The following is a 17551-nucleotide window of genomic DNA, read 5'->3' as shown; positions in this document are numbered from 1 at the left end:
ATGATTCTGTGATCATGGGTTTCAAAATTTGATCTAGGATAGTGATGCCACAGTCATAGCTGCCAGTTAGGAAATGTTAGTGAAATGTTTGTGCTCACTTTACATTTGAGATTTTGCTGTTTGTTTTCTTAGACCCAAGTCTTTGCTTGCCGTCCACCTGAGATTATTTGAATGGTTAGATTAAAAACTTTACTACTTTATCAGGCATTCATACCTTCAAATCCTGGTGATGCTGTGTCTTCGTGTGATTCTGCCCTGAAATAACTTAAGCCAGTGGAACAAGATAAATGACTTTGGAGTGTGGTTGGCCGAGGGTTATAGCAAGCAAATTTAAAATCACGTTGATGGGTTGTTGACAGTTAAGAATGGGTGTGGAATTGATCACTTCTCATTTTAGATATTTGTGAAAATCTTACTGGGTTTGGTAGCTGTTCCATTTTCTGCACATCTTGCCAAGCCCAGGAACTTTTTCCTGCCCTTACAGACTTGGTGGAATGAGCTATGCATTTGTCATGTCCAGGTTTGTTTGCAGATTGGATTAGGCCTTGTTTTGAACCATTTGGATGGGGCTAAAGAATGTAACAGCCAGCTCTGCACGAGGCATTGCCTGTCGGGAAGGGATTTGAGCAGCCTTGTTTCCTACACTGGCTTTCAGACGATTTTTTGGTAGTTGATTTTGCATTATAAAAAGACCTGAATTGTTTAACAAGTTGTACCTGAGGTATCTTCTGTCATGCCATGTTACTGTTGAGATGCTACATGCAATCAGACTGGATTTTTTTTTTTTCATTAGAAGTCAGAGTACCCAATTGTTTATGTTTTGGAATGCCTTTCCCACCTTCATCTGTAAGAACCCACATCCATTAACCTTCTAACCCTGCTCTGTGTCTCTTTATTATTATTATTATTATTATTATTATTATTATTATTATTATTATTATTATTATTTAGTTTTCAGATAAAAAGCTTGCAAAGGAGAAGGAATATTCATGGACAGTTGGAGCCATAATGTTTTTAATGTGTCCAAATGGCATAAGATGGGTTTCTATAATTATACATTAGAAATCTGAAGTAGCTTCACTTGAACATTGCTGTCACATGAGTAGTGTGATCTAGTTGTACCCTTTTTGGCGTCGCAGAGCCTTTTGAGAAAGCCAGAATAGTGTATTTTTCTAGGTACAGGAAAGAGCACTCAGAGTAATGAAAAGGTGACACAGTGCTGTAAATTGAAGAAGGTTAAGAGCTCGGTGGAGAAAATCTGCTGGAAGTTTAGGGGGCGAATAGCACTCTGCCATGTTGAGACTAACGAAGCAGTCTGACTCGTCATCCTGCCCAGTATGTGAGACTCTCATTAAAGGCTGGCAGAAATTGATGAGAGAAAAAGATCTGTATGACCTGGCTGTATTATTGTGACTCTAGGCAGTGCAGCATGAGCAAAGTCACAGGAGCTAAGTATCGTTAAACTGAGCAGTGCTCAATTCTCTTTACTTGTTGCTTGTAAACTTCACGTAAAGCCTTTGTTATCAGGGAGAAGAGTGTTTTTTCTCCAAGATCTTTGCCTTCCTGAAAAAGAAGCAAAAAACTTCTCACCCACATGCTCATTGTTTCTATTTAGTATTTCAGTCGAAAGCCATTTTCTAAGGAGATAGTTGCATCATTATTTATTTTTCCTTTTGTAACTTTGAGTATTATCTACATAACAATAGTACTCACACATTGTGTTTCTATCCCTATTTAATTTTGCTGACTTTGTTTAAATGCATTAATATTTAGAGTGAAAATAGATATAGAGCTCACAATTTCTAGCTTGGCCTAGCTATCACTACTTCACAGATTTACGGTGATACACCCCCTGAAGTCCCTATTCTGTCCAGCATCTTCATCTATAGCTGGACCTAGATCACTCAGTAGTTGAAATAACCTGCCAAAGATAGAAGTCATGAAATGACTCCAAGGAAATAAGGAAATTTTGAGCAAGAAGATACCCTATCAAAAAATACCTAAATAATTGATTTTTTTTAAGAAAGAGAAGAAAAAGAGCAACATCTAATGAACTGTTACACTCTGGAGAATAAGTGGATTTTGAGCAGATGTTTTACACCAGAGTGTTGTGGATTCTTTCTTGTATGCAATTCTTTAAGTCAAATTTAGTATACACGTGGCTCCCCAGGCTGTGGTTAAAAAAACTATTCTGCTAGGGGCAGATCTGGTTTCAAGGGTGATCAAATAAACAATTACTGTGGTGTAAGTGGGGAATAACCACTTCTGGCAGGGAGCAGAGAGGGAGCAGCTGGAGGCAATAATTACTAGACTCAGATGTGAATGCAATGGACTAGTTCAAATAACCAGAGTTTCAGGAAGAGCAAACCTAAAAAAAAAAAAAAAAAAGTGTACATTTTGTTACATCTCTCTAAAGGCTGAATTTTGGGGGATTCTGTGTTGACAGACAAGCAGGGTAGCAAAGAGTGACAGGGTGAGACTTTAAGGGTCTTTGCAGTAGGTCCTCGCGGAAGGGGGTGGAACTGCCTCACCAGCAGGACACTGAAATGTCCCGTGCTGTTTTTACTGAAGTGTTTTGCTGTTGAATTGTTCCCAAGCCAGATCACTTCAGTGATAGTTTTAGTGTTACATGGGCTGCATGCTGCAGCACAGGGATGGGAATGAGCAATGTGCATGGGAAAGATGTGTGACCACCACAAAAACTGTTAATAAACCAGAAAAGTAAAACTGCTTTTACAAAGATAGTCCAAGGCAGACAGAAGGTAGGATGATGGCAGTTTAGTTTGCTTGTGCAGAAGGCTCTGTGTGTGTGTGCGTGTACATACACACATATATGCACAGACACACGCATATATACCTCTATGTATTTGTATGTGTGTATGTATATATATATGCACACACACATATATATAGATACATATATATGTATATATTTGAACACACCGTGATCCTGTCTGCAACAGGACTAACTGAACAACCAACCACCAAAGTGCCGGGATGTTTTTCATGATATGGAGGTTTTGACAGCGGCAGCAGCCTCAGGAGTTCCTGCTCCTTTGTGCTGTGTCTCAGCACCTCCTCCAGCTGTGCCTGTACAGCAGGGAACAGGCTGCATGATGAACCGGGAGAATGACTAACCCATCTTTTCAAAAAAGATTATTTTTATTATGGTTGGCAGTGGGTAGCAAGGGAGAGCTGGGCTTGTGGTTGTAGAAGGGAGAATGCCTAATATATGTAGTGCCAGTGAAATCCCTGGGTTATGTAAGCAGAACTGATCTGGGAACTTAAAATCTGCTGTGACTTAGAGAAGAACAGATAGGAATTTTTGGTTTTATCCTAGAGCATAGCGAGAATAGATAGTATGATTCAACTTTCTCATGATGAACAGCAGTAATCATGTATTATTCTGACCTTTCTGCACACTGTGATTCATGGACTCTGTTTCTCATCCTACAAATCCTAGGGAAAATGTAAATTTGCCCTAGTTAGCTAAGTTTTTGTGTATAGCCTTTTGTCTTGGATCTTCTCTTTCTGACAGTTCTGAGGCCTGATATTCAAAACTTCTATATTATTTATTGACTTTCTAACTTCAGAAGTGGTTGGAATTAGTACAAGACCAAAAATTTAAGTCTCTGTAGCTGGGAGAAGAGGGGAAGGAGAGGTTATGAAGACACAGGCCAAAAGCGGATTCCTCTGTGGGAGGAGGAGGAGAAGGACGCAGCTGCCCTCATGGCAGCTCATGGACGGCCCTGGCCTTGGCACAGAAAGCAGTGCCAGCCCAGTTACCTTGGCATGGAGGAGAGGTCTGTCTTGTGGAGAAAATCAAGCAATGCATTTTTATTTTGGCATGTGTTTATACTGCATTGTATTTGTTCTACCCGTTTTTTAGGGGGCGTACAAATAAAATGCATTGTTTTCCTTTTGTATTATTTCAGGCCCAGCTGAAATTGTGCTAGCTTTCTTTGTGCTGCATAAGGAGTGAATGAAATGTTTTTGTAAGATCGGATTTATCAAGCTTTCACATACAAGTTGGGCATTACAGGATGTATCCTAAACACACTTCATAAATTCAGTTCCTTGTCATAATAAAGAAGTTGCTCAGACAAATGACAGAGTAGTTTTTAAGTGCTTGATGTGTAACAGCACTTGATGTAGAGTGAAGCAGCTTATCTAAAACCTTGGCATTTGATCCAGCTTTACTTCGCCTATTCACCTCCTACTTCACCTATTTCTGCATTTGAAAAATGAGCGCATTTATTTGTGGTGTCACCAATCAATCATTGTGTATGTAAGAACATTTGCAATTGAAAATCTTCGTCATTTGATAAAGCGATCGCTTCAGCATCTGCCCTCCTGAGCTGGAGGATGGAAATATCCTTGTGAAGATCCCAGTGTTTCCCAGTAGAAATAATCTCAGTAAAACTAATGTAATGAGAGGATTCATAGTTGTAATAGCATGGCATACTTGTGAAATGACACACTTGGAGAAACCAATTAAATTACTGTGTTACTAGGTAGTATATTTTGTTATTTTGGAACACAATTCTGAATGTTAATTGAGTGTTTATATAGAAATAAATAGTTCAGGCAGTCTGGAAAGCTTTAAATTATCATAATTAGAATCAGATACCCAAATGGTAACTTCTTTGTGAGTTACTACAATCTATTAGTAACATTAAGTGATTTTAAAATCAAGACTTGTTAGAGATTTGTGAAGTATTTGACTTCTAGAAGCCTGATGTCAGATGTAATACCATATAAAATACCATGCAAAATAAAATATGAAAGGAGAAAATGGGTTTTAGTGTCAGAAGTGATTTTCTTTGGGCTCTTTTATTTCCAGGCTGATAAAGGAAGAAGTGCCAGAAGTTCCTGTACTTTACAGAGATGTCTCATCCCTTTTGCTTATCCAGATTTTAACCATGCCTCAACCATTGCACAAGGGTATGTTGCAAAAATATGCATATGTTTATTCATGTGAACATGTATTCATGGTTGTTTCCAGAATCCTAGCTTGTCTGTTCTGTAGTTCCAAATAATGTTTATGTCTTATCTGCAGAAGGTGGCACCGAGCAGAAATTTTCGTTGTAGTTTGACAGGCTTATCTGTGTCCCCTGTCGTCTCACCCCATCAGTCAGCCTATTCAGTGAAGCTACAAGAGCTGAGCAAAAGCTATTACATCCTTTTACTGAAAGGAAAAGAATTCTTTGTTTGACCTTCATGTCTTAGCTCAGAGGGGCAGTTCAATACTTCAAGTTGAACTGAGTGCCTAAGGGTGGAAGATTGTAATTTAGTTTGAGTTTAAGACTTTCGATTGCAGCAGTCTTTTGTAATAGGGGCAAATGTATGAAGACAACTGTTGTAATACATTAGCTTCAATAGAGACAACAAATAATATAAATTGGAATAAATATTTAATAGGCACTATGGAGTTAACTTTTAGAAGGTGGTCTTAGTAAGAGGGGTAAATTAGTGCGATTAACTTCATCTGAAATAGAGGAAAGCGAGTGGTGAAGTCAAAGTGCAAACGATGAGGTTTTATTTTGTAGTTCGTACCTAAGCATTAAAGAATACTCATGATGAAAATACAGCGTTTTACTAGGATAAAAACAACATTTAATTAATAGTAAACCTGTAAAACACTGCACATCAGTTGCATGTTTTTCTTTCACTCAGTAAAAGTCTTAATTTGCTTGCATTTGGTGAACATTGCAGCTGAAAGGCAAAAGGCAAGTGGCAGGAAGAAGAATATACCTGCTTCAAATCCATGAAGCATTAAATAGGAAATAAATTGCCATAAATCTTAATTTTTGCTTTATTAAATTGATTAGGCAGACTGAAAGTTTTTAATAATTCTCTCTCCTAAGGTGTAGCATGCAGTTCAGAAAGGCAGGCGATAACAGTTTGTTTAGAGCTTTTTAATGACTGTGTAGGTGACAAATCTGAATGTCGCCAGCATTAATTCTTGGTGCAGAGCTGAGACATAAAATGGTACTGTGGCTTGTTCGGGATCACGTGGCAGCTCAGTGATAGGGGTGAACAGAACTCACATGGGGATTTTGCTGCTACCTGTGCTTTCTCTGTATTAAATCTTTTTGTCTGCACTCAAAATCCTTTCAGTTTACACCATGTTTCTTAAAAAAAAAAAAAAAAAAAAAAAAAAAAAAAGGCACGAGTCTCTCTGAAAGGAGAACTCAAAATTCCTCTCTTGTCCTTCAGATATAGCACTAAGAATTGCCTTAACTACCTTATAAATGGTTCATAGATGTTGGTGTCTTTTTCAATCTGACATTGATTAAGGTAATAAAGTTCCATTAGACTATTCAGCCCCTTCATTCAGGGAAGAACATTGATCTGAACCCATCACAAAGAAAGAACACTACGCTCACCTCCATCCCCGGAAAAGTGATGGAACGGCTCATACTGGCCGTTGTCTCCAGGCACGTGGAGGACAAGAAGGTGCTCAAGAGTAGTCAGCATGGATTCACCAAGGGGAAATCATGCTTGACTAACCCGATAGCCTTCTATGATGGAATGACCAGCTGGATAGACGAGGGGAGAGCGGTGGATGTCGTCTATCTCGACTTCACCAAGGCTTTTGACACCGTCCCTCACAACATCCTCCTGGGCAAGCTCCGGAAGTGTGGGATAGATGAGTGGACAGTGAGGTGGATTAGGAACTGGCTGGATGGCAGAGCTCAGAGGGTGGTGATCAGCAGTGCAGAGTCTAGTTGGAGGCCTGTAGCTAGCGGGGTCCCCCAGGGGTCAGTCCTTGGTCCAGTCCTGTTCAATTTATTCATCAATGACCTGGATGAAGGCACAGAGTGCTCCCTCAGCAAGTTTGCTGGTGATACCAAACTGGGAGGAGTAGCCGATACCCCAGAGGGCTGCACTGCCATCCAGAGGGACCTGGATAGACTGGACAACTGGGCGGTGAAAAACCTAATGAAATTCAACAAGGCCAAGTGCAAGGTCCTGCACCTGGGGAGGAATAACCACAGATACCAGTACAAGCTGGGGACCAACCTTCTGGAGAGCAGCTCTGCAGAGAGGGACCTGAGTGTCATGGTGGACGACAAGTTGACCATGAGGCAGCAGTGTGCCCTCGTGGCCAAGAAGGACAATGACATCCTGGGGTGTGTTAAGAAGAGCATCTCCAGCAGGTCAATCCTGCCCCTCTACTCAGCCCTGGTGAGGCCACATCTGGAGTATTGTGTCCAGTTCTGGGCTCCACAGTACAAGAGGGATGTGGAGCTGCTGGAGAGAGTCCAGCACAGGGCTACAAGGATGATCAGGGACCTGGAACATCTGCCCTATGAGGAAAGAATGAGAGAGCTGGGCCTGTTCAGCCTGGAGAAGAGAAGGCTGAGAGGGGATCTGATCAGTGTCTATAAGTACCTCAAGGGAGGCAGTGAGGAGGATGGTGCTGGCCTCTCTTCAGTGGTGGCCACCGACAGAACTAGAGGAAACAGCCAGAAACTGAAGCATCAAAAGTTCCACAGGAACTTAAGGAAAAATTTCTTAACAGTGAGAGTGACAGAGCACTGGAACAGGCTGCCCAGAGAGGTTGTGGAGTCTCCTTCTCTGGAGATCTTCAAAACCCACTTGGACGCAGTCCTGTGCCACGTGCTCTAGGTGACCCTGCGTGTGCAGGGGCGTTGGACTAAATGATCTCTAGAGGTTCCTTCCAACCTTAAGCATTCTATGATTCTATGAAATTATTTGTTTTTATTACATGAAAAAAATTTTGGTGGAGGTCAGCGCTTTTGTAAGAACTGGGTGGTGCTTCTTTGACCTACATGGGTTTTTAAAATAAATGTTATTTATGTTAAGTAAAATGTTAATAAGGAAAATACCCTCTAATGTGAAAGGACAAAAAAGGGAATATTACCTTATCTTAATTTCAAAGAACCATGGCATTCACACTTTTTTCGGTTTTAGAAAGTCTTATTTTGCCTCTGTTGCTGGCTTCCCCCAAGAAATGTCAGAGGCTTTCTCCTGCAACCCTCATGTAGGAAATAACAATCCTTTAAATATTACAGAATTTTTTTTAAAAAAAATAAAGAGTGTATGTTCTAAAATGACATTCTAATGGACTTTAACCTAGGTGTATATCGATCGAGTGAGGCTCAGTAATGGGATCTCATTAAAGAATGATTTGCAGCAGGTCTTTTATGATTGAATCTATATCCGGAAGTGGAGGGATATATGTCTGTCTTGCATGTGGACCTGGCGTAACCCAGATGGTTTAGCCATGACCAGAAGACATGGGGGAGATGAGCAATTGCCTGCATCTACAGCACTCCGTCTCTTATAGCTGTTAGTAATCAGTAGCTTATATTGATGCAATTTTTGGACAAAACAAAATTTTGTCATGTCACTAGGAAGCCCCTGCTGATCAGGATTGACATGAACATATGGGACAGTGGAAGGATACTTGTCCTGGATTGCTCTGTTCTTAAGGGCTGCCATATCATTGTTTTTGAAAATCAGAAATATATTTGTTTTGTCTTGCATGTTTTGGATTTTCGTCCTGCTTCTGTAGAATTTGTTTTTCATTTAAGAAGCATCATTTCTATAACTAGAGACTCTGTGATTAGTATATTTGCTGAAACTGTTGGGTATTATAAAACGACTTTGTTTTGTTTTACAGAACACTTTACCTGCATTGTAAAGGTGCTCTTCACTTTGTTGTATACTCAAGCCTTGGTAGCACTTTCTGTCAAATGCAGTGCTGAAGATAGAATGGCGTGGAAAGAATCAGGAGTTCTCAAAAAGGTTGGTTAATTCATTAAGATGTTTTGTGAAACTGGCGTTGTGCGTTTCTAGAAGGAATGTAACAGGTACTTCTGCTTTCCATATAATTAAATGCTCTGCTTCACAAAAATCCTCTTTTTTATGTGGATGCATTTTTGCAAGATTTCACGCATGCATGAGACTTCAAAGCTGAACAGTGAATGTGTATTTCCAGAGCTGCATTTCAGGATGAAGATGTCTCTGGAGTTTCACTTCAAGTTAATTGCATTATAATAGAATAAAACAACAGTATACCTGCTTGTTTATGCTGTGCATGTCTAGGTGTACACGTTTCTCTCAAACTGTAGTCTAAAGCACTCGTGATGAAGAGGCAGAGAAGGAACTTAAGAAATTTATAGAGTAGGCAAGGGGTTTCCTGTCATTTCCTTTCATTTTTGATAGCATTTGCAAGTAAAGTGAAAAGGCACTTGGCTTTGTCACCTTGGCTCATTGAATGCCAGTTGCTACCAAAGGAGAAAGCTCCCTGAGGCAGGCCATGTTCCTGCCTGCTTTCCTGCATGGCCACTGTTCCTCACTTGATCCTTCGGGTAGTTTTCTGCTCCGCGGGTAGATTCCCCACAAGGGCAGATTAGTGCCAGTGCAAGATGGGGAGGGATGGAAGTGTTGAGGCCAGGAGAGGAAATGGGACTGGGAATACCCTGTTAGACAACAGCTGGGAATTACATTATGTTGGCTCTAGTATGGAAAGCGTGCTGAGAAACGTGACCTGCTTCTCACGAGGAACCAGATTTGTCACACTGGTCTCCTGCTATGCCAAGGTATTAAGGATAAATTATCTGCTGGCCTGGCTGCTGCTGCACGAGGTGTGTTTTTTTATTGGGCTTGCATTAAGTATTTGAGATTGCAGGGTGGTGGAAAGGATGCTTCGTTTTGTTAGTTCGCTCTCCTCTTTCTTGAGTATATTGTCATAATATTAAAATTTCAAGAACACATGCTTCAGATTATTGTTGATAAGGATTTTTTTTCCATTTCTCTCTTTACTTAAGTGAGTCAGAAATGAGTCTTTAGTTGTGAAAGAAAGCATATAAAGAATAAATGTGTTACCAGTTTATACTTTTTTATAGTCCATTTGAGAAATATAGACTGGCCTTTGCTTATTAGCACGGGCTGGGATTTATCTGAACATAAATTTATAATGCTAAAATTGTTGTTAGGCTCCTTAGTCTCTATGCCCTAAATAGAATTAGGGCATGTGGTAGTAGGCTTGCTATGTGTGAATACCAAGATGTTTTACTATAGAAGCATAAAAAGCATTTACAATATGTAAGTCAAATTAGGCTTCCAGGTCCTGTAGGCTTGCAAATTACTATAATAGCTCAGCTAGTGGATTTTAAGTAGCCTTTTCTTTTGATTTTTAAAGACTGTCCATTTTAGTGGAATTTTTTAAGACTGGGTGGAAAATGCTAGCACGTTAAACGGTACGTCACTGTGAATGGGTGTTGTGATTTAGTATGGTCAAATAATCCAGCAGATGAAATTCTCCCATCTTGGGAATTTGACTTTTCTTCTGTGTGAAGCCCTTTGAAGGCTCACAGGGATCTGGGTGGGAGAGCAGAGCCGTGGGGATGGGGACGAGATGCTGCTCCCTGGCGCGTATGCGCTGTAGCGGCTGCATTGAAACATGGCTCTGGTCCCTTGGGAACATCCCGCCGCTGCCCTGGGCCCCTCCTGGGCTCTGCGCTGCCCTCCCGTGCCGCCTCTGCGCGCTCCTTGGAGCCACCTGGCAGCCCCGCCAGAGCCGCACGCGGGCACCAGCCCGGCCTGGCTCCGAGCTCTGCCCGGCTCCTTGCCCTCCCCCTCCTCCTCTCTCTTCCGTAAAGCTCCTGCCTGGAGTCTAGCTGTGTGCAAGAGCTGCAACCACTGATATTTTCCCTGCATATAGCTTATGATTTAGAAGAATATTTATGGAAATACTGCTTTTTGTTTCTGATGGCCTTCTGTAACTGCTGCTTCTAAACATGAATGCTGTGGCGCAAAGCTGAATGATTCTTTATTCTTCCCAGTATAGAATTCTTCCCAACTGTTCTAAATGTTGTTCAGTCCAAACACGGCTTTCATTTTCCAATAGACTCATTTTAACTTAACAATAGATGGGGAAGTCTTTTGTAGCTCATCGTGATTGGCACATTTTGGAAAACTATTTTTAATTAGTTGCATTAGCATTCGCATTTTGCTGCAACACAATGTAGTGATTGTTCCTAACTTTAAAGTAATTGTTGTTACACTCGCACCAAAAAAAAAGAAAATGCAACATGCAACCCTATAAATGTCGTCTTATCCTACAGTTTCTAAAAATATGCAGTTGAAGATAAGTGACAATTCAGATTTTGCTGTATGAGCTAAAAGCTTTTTTTTTTTTTTTTTTTTCTTATTTTACACAGCATGTATCTCTGCAAGTCAAAGTTTGCGTGTTGATTAAGAGGAAACGTACTCCTTCATTGTTATTTTTACAAAAACCTTTTCCCCTTTTGTGACCAGTGACATGTTGGATTTCTCTTTCTTATTTGCAGAATACGCCCAGTGGAGAAAAATCCTGGGAGGCATTGCTGGGTCATGTAGTCAGTGAGCTGTCTAAAGGGAAGATATACGAGGAAGGAGAGACTGAAGAATTAACTGTGGTACTGGCAAATCTCTTGAGATTTATCCAACATGTCCTTTTTCCGTCTCTCATTTACGTTTCAGCCTGGTTGTTGTAATGGATTTTCTCTGATCTTGCTAAAGACTGCAGTACAAGTCTGTTTTCTAGATCAAAGCACAACCCTTGGGGACAATTGGCCTGTTCAAATCTTTCTCTTACCAATAGCATATATGGACAGTTCTGTGTTGAGAAAGCTGTTTACAGATATCTTTTTATAATTGTGTTTTTTAATCATAATTATAAAAGAACTGTCAGAAATTTAAAAATTGGAATAATTAAGTAGAAAAGACATTGGTCTGCAAAGCAAACTATGAGGTTTTTCAAATTATTAATGAAACACCTGCCTTTGGAATGTGCAATGCTTGATGCACTGTGTTTGATAGTATACTTAAATAACATTTTGGTTAATGTTGGAGTTCCTTGCATAGGAAACAACTTACCCAGGACAGAATTTACTAAATGCTTTTTTCCTGTTCTAGGTAAATCCTGATTCTGTAGAGTGTTACCTGCAGCAGTTCTGCTTACCTTTCCTCAGGATCACCAGCCTTCTCCAACACCATCTTTTTGGAGGGGATTTACCCAGTTGCCAGGTACAGATTGAGAGGGGCACCCTCAAATGCTTCCATTTAAAAGCTTGTGTGCAAAAAAAAAAAAAAAAAAAGTTTTTGCTTTTGAGTTTGGGTTTTTTGTGGTAGATATTTTTCTCTCCTAAAGCTTTTCTTAGTTGTGTTTTGTAACATTCCTCTGGAGCATTGTTTCTTTTCAGGACAACTGCCCTGAAAAATGGTACCACATTCTTAAAACATATCAAATACATGCCTATTTTATCGGGTTATGCCTAGCTGTCTGCCTGTCAAAAAATCTTAAATAGTTTAATGTTTAAAACTTACCCTGCATTTGCACAGATGACAATTTCCACACAGACTGGGCTTCAGTCTTGAGTTTGCTTAATGTCTATTACTATTTAGGCTTTACTGTCAGGGACAGCGTGTCAGCAGAAAATGACACTTGAGTTTGATGACTTTTTAGGCTGATATGTTGATGCCTCTGCAGTGCAGCTCAACTACGTTCTTGCACCAATATGGGCTCTTCTACAGAGTAGCTGTGAGCCAGTTTGGGAGACCTAGCAGGAAGCTAAGCAAGATTTATATATTTATTTATCTTGTTTGTTCTTCTGTCTAGCTTGCTATTATTTTGAGAATGCAACTTGAGACACTGTGGAAAACCAGAAGGTTTTCTGTGTCTGTGAACGTGTTTTAACATCATTTTGCAAGGCCATCTATGTTGTTGTTATTAAAGTAGATATTCTTAATAGAATTCTTGATAAAGATATTAAGTATTGCAAGCATAGCTATTAATCTAAAACTGTTCTGGTTTCATATCCAAAAGGAAGATGAGGAATTTGCAGTTCTTGCAAGCTGCCTGGGTCTCTTACCATCTTTTCAGTCATCCCATCAGTTCACTAGTGCCTCTTGCCTTGACTGGTCAGTGCCAGCGTTTGACATGATATCACAGTGGTGCTTGGAATTGGCTGCTTTTGCAGAAGGATATCCAGATCAAGTAAAGGTACGTAACAAAATTGCTCCCTTCAAAGTAGTACTAATGGGGAAGCACCTGTTTATGCCTTCTAGAGCTGTGCACATATGCTATTGTGTTTTTAATTTGCAATTGACCGTTTCAGATTGTAATGTAAAAATCCAGAGTGTTAGTGGATGTGGATTGGATCGGTTAGAACAGGAACAAGAAAAACTAATTGTTTTCAGTATGGTGGCTGGGAAGAGAGTATCAAAATGCTGTTCTTAGATATTTTCAAGTGCTAAAGAGAATAGCTAGGGTTTGAAACAAATATTTGGATAGACTCTGACCTAACAAAAGTGTGAGTACCGATCAGTTCCTCTTGACCTGAAGGAACCACTGTTTTGAAGATGAGGCACACACCTCCAAATGTTGTTTGCAGGGCCTGGCTCTCCTCTGTTCCTGAAAGTTTCAGTCTGGATTCCTGTTAGCATGTGGCTCTCGCAGCAGGGTGTTGCTGAGACCAGCTTCCCATGGGCCTGGCACAGGCTATGGAAGGCCTCGCTTCACATCAGTCTTGATCCCCTGGTTTTAGCTGTGTAGACTTTTACTCTTGAAGTATTACATTTAGAAAATGACCAAGTGAAGAGGCTAGTGCTTGTTTTGTACCCTTTAAGATAAACGATGTAGAGTGGCCATGTCAGCCTCCTCAGGGGAAGACAACTTTCCTGTCTGAAACACTCTGAGTGGGAGCGTTTTTTCTGCAGAGCAACGGGCTTTGCAAGCATGTGTGCCCTTCAGCCAGGTGCAGTTCTGAACTTGTGAAATGAAGAAGTGAGGGATTCTCAAGTGCTTGTTTCCTTTCTTTGGTATTTTATTTTCCTAGTTCTGACTAAGTGGATGTGCATAACTATTTTTTTCATTTTCCTTGTAGACTTTGCTTATCCAGGAGCCTAAGTGGGACTTGCCGCGCCTCCTTCAGTTGCCTGAGAATTATAATACCATTTTTCAGTATTATCACAGAAAGGCTTGCACTGTTTGTACCAAGGTCCCTAAAGATCCTGCTGTTTGTCTAGTTTGTGGTACTTTTGTATGCTTGAAAGGACTGTGCTGCAAGCAACAGAGTTACTGTGAATGCGTACTGGTAAGAGACTGAATTCCAGTTCTGTAATAATCAATTCTCCAGTGGATGAACTGTTTTTAACTCCTTTGTTTGGCTCTGGTGACTTCTTTCTAAAACATGTTTGTATAATACTTTAAGTATTATGCACATAGAACCAGCCTGGATCCTTGAAAGCAGTTTTTTTTCTTTTTTTTAAGCCCACTTCATGTGTTTGAAAAGCTCCAGAAACCATTGTGTGTAGTGTTTGCACATGGTTTCATTTATAACCAAGGGAAGTTTCTCTGTATTCTGAATGTTTATGATTTTGTGTTCTGTTTCCTCACATTCTGGGTACATAATAATATGAATGTATATTTTGGTTTTTTTCTATTATGGTGTACTACTTAATAGCCAGCAATCTACCAGTGGTCTAAGGACCACAGTTAGAGAAGTGTCATTTTAAAGCCTTTGGTGTTAATTCAGCAGCAAAGTTTTCTTGTCAGCATGTATTCAAGTGCTTTCAGGACTAATATTTTCTCTCTTTAGCTGAATAGCCTCTGTGACAGTTTTGCTGCCTGTGATGAAGGTTTGCTCTGGGAACTGTTCTCTTTCCCACTAAACACATCGAACAGTTTGCAGAAGGCCATCTGCGTTTGCTTTCTGCATTGCCAATACGCTAAACTTTGGCAATAGACTAGAACTACCTGGGCTTCAGTAGACTGGGAGAGGAATTTGTTGATGGACACATACACAGAGAAAATGAATTTTAGAGAGATTATGAAATTCTTTGAACTCGCCTTTCCCTCAATGCTAATATAAAGAGGAAAGCAAAGAGGCCAAAATTTAAAATAGAATTGAGTTACATTTAAGGTGTCAGCTTTGTGGGGGGGGAAAAAAAGAAGCTTTAAGAAAAGAAGAACTGAAAACCTATCTAGTGTATTACATTTGTTTTTAACCTGTAATGTTAGGCCTCTGACTGTAATAAAACTGTATATAAAAAGCAAGTTGCCAAAATGGATTAATGAGCAAATACAGATCATGCCATTCCTGGTAACGAATGGCATACTGTTTTAAGCAGGATACTAATTTGTAAAACAATACACTAGGTCTGTGAATGTGGGTAGTGAAAGCAAATGTTTAGCAATACAGTTCATGGCATAAGAGGAAATGAGAAGTTTTTCTGTATACTACTCTTATTCTTGCTATCCATTTAAAATTTTACTTCATACCATACACCTTGCTATTGACAACAGAAATATTGTAGAGAATATTTTTACTTATATTTTTCTCAAGTAATTATGTTTTTACAATCTAAAGGATGTCTTCCCTTTAAGCAGAAAACCACTTTTGTATGCAAAAGTTAGGGCAGCACAAGATACAGATTTCTTATTTTGCTTGGAGAATTTGTGGGCAAGCTGTACTTTGTCAAACAGTTCCTTAGTAAATAGCACTAGTTTATGTTATTTCAAGCAAAACTAACTACAATTTTAAAAATTCTTTATGTTACAAAGTTAACAGATACTAATGGGATCTTTGTAATCTTCCTTCCTTCATCTTGCAATGTTGCAGCATTCTCAAAACTGTGGAGCTGGGACAGGGATATTTCTTTTGATTAATGCGTCTGTAATTATCATCATACGAGGCCATCGTTTCTGCCTTTGGGGTTCTGTTTATCTGGATGCACATGGTGAAGAAGATCGGGATCTTAGGTAACATTTTAGTTGTACTCATGTTTCAGTGTTGCTGCCCTGTGCAGATTTATCTTATGTAATGCAAAACATGCAGTAACATCATAAACTGCTCCTTCCTCCAAGCAGAAATTCCCATTTCATGCAAGTTGCTCAGCCCTGGAGGAATTTTTCTGAGCACAAAGATGGGCAACCACTAACATCAAATGAGACATAGTGGCAACCCAGCAAAGTTTGCACTGTTGCCATTCCCAGTGATGACCCTTCTGAATGTTGCAGAGGGACGTTTTTCTTCCCAGTCTTGGTTGTTTTTTAATGGCAAGGCAATTGGCTTCCAGTGTGGGGAAGGAGAAGAGCTTTTCAGCTACGTGTGCTGGGCTGAACAACAGATGATTCCTGGCTTCTGCTGTCCGAAAGGGAGGAGGGGCAAACCCAGTAATTACCTTATTTAAAAACAACTCCCCAACCGCCTTACCAGCAATTAAAATGCGCACTTTCCCTGCAGAAAAATATATGAATATCGTGAGTTGCTTATATTATTGATAATGAAGCAGTCTGTCAATAGGCCAAATACATGGAAATCAAGATTATTTGGTTTTATTGTTTGTTTTTCCTTTTTGTTCTGCAGGCGTGGTAAACCTCTCTACATATGCAAGGAGAGATACAAAGTGCTGGAGCAGCAATGGGTGTCTCATACTTTTGATCATATCAATAAACGATGGGGGCCTCATTATAATGGCTTGTAAATCATCATCCATCTTCACGCGGCCTCATCACTGCTGCCATCCGTGACTGCGTCCTGGCTGACAGAAGCTTTACTGGAGCGGGAGCAAAGCTCTTCCGCGCGGGGTGGCGCGGGCTGCGGGCAAGAAAGGGAAATGGAACCTTGTCATCACGGGAGACTTCTGTGTAACTAGCTGCTGTTGCTACTAAAATAATGATAAAATAATTTGAAATTAAAACAAATCCTCTAAATGGTGTGAGCAATCTGATTGCACTCAGTAGTCCATTTTTCTTTTTTTCTTTCTTTTTTTTTTTTTTTAAAGCCCATTACTGTTAAGAAGCACAAGTTTTACTTGCAGTTGTTTAGAGGCTCCAGGGATAGCTGTCAAGTTTTTATTTTTCTCTGTGTGGAGTTTGGTTTTTAGCAATTTTTGCTGAAACATTGTATATGTGTACTTCATCTACTAAATATATTGGATAAATATTCTTTGCCTTTTTGTGTGTTGGTTTGAGATTTTTGCTTGATACACATTTGTAATTATACAGGAATTGTAAAAGGATTGTGAGGCTGCATGGCAGTGTTTGGTCTGAAAACTGAACCTTAAAGAAACTTTCACTTACCACAAGAGGTCTATTGAAATATTTCAGGCATTACTAAAAACTTAGCATTCTCAGGAATTTCATAGATCTTTTTTTCCCCATAAATAAGTGAAATAGCTGTAAATGAGATAGCTTGTTGCTCTTAATGTAATCCAAAAGACTTTCTTTTTTCTCTTCCAGAAATCAGATTTTTCCATATCAATTGAATAAACTGTTAGTGATAACATACTGTAAAAGGCTGTATACACAGAATTTGTACAGCACCCAATGTAGCAGATCCCAATTATAACCCTAATATGCATAAGCTGCCAGTCATTAGAGAGCAGATGTATGTTTCAGAATGATTGGATTGGAATATGCAGGCTCTTCTACAAATGAAAGGTAATTTGGTATCTTTCAGGCAGTCCCTCTTTATTGTATTTGTTCAGAGTAATCACTGTTCTTTCTGCTTGATTTCCTAAAAAGGAG

At 39.8% G+C, this 17551-nt stretch overlaps 1 protein-coding gene across 2 annotated transcripts in view; it reads left to right on the top strand.

Annotated features, from left to right (window-relative positions):
- Window positions 1-17551, top strand: part of UBR3 (ubiquitin protein ligase E3 component n-recognin 3) — a 95438-nt gene extending 77887 nt beyond the window's left edge. For both annotated transcript variants that reach the window (XM_088519448.1, XM_088519447.1), the window contains exons 33-40: window positions 4844-4944; window positions 8654-8778; window positions 11328-11435; window positions 11935-12045; window positions 12845-13021; window positions 13905-14114; window positions 15642-15781; window positions 16389-17551. In XM_088519448.1, coding sequence (XP_088375574.1) covers window positions 4844-4944; window positions 8654-8778; window positions 11328-11435; window positions 11935-12045; window positions 12845-13021; window positions 13905-14114; window positions 15642-15781; window positions 16389-16506 — 1090 coding nt within the window. In that variant the 3' untranslated portion in view covers window positions 16507-17551. The remainder of the gene's footprint in view (window positions 1-4843; window positions 4945-8653; window positions 8779-11327; window positions 11436-11934; window positions 12046-12844; window positions 13022-13904; window positions 14115-15641; window positions 15782-16388) is intronic.

Source organism: Tinamus guttatus, unplaced genomic scaffold (genome assembly GCF_059628265.1).
Source record: "Tinamus guttatus ecotype Peru unplaced genomic scaffold, ASM5962826v1 Tinamus_guttatus_pri_ptg000060l, whole genome shotgun sequence".
NCBI lineage: Eukaryota > Metazoa > Chordata > Aves > Tinamiformes > Tinamidae > Tinamus > Tinamus guttatus.
Note: the sequence above shows the minus strand (reverse complement) of the source record. Positions and strands in the feature narration are given on the sequence as shown.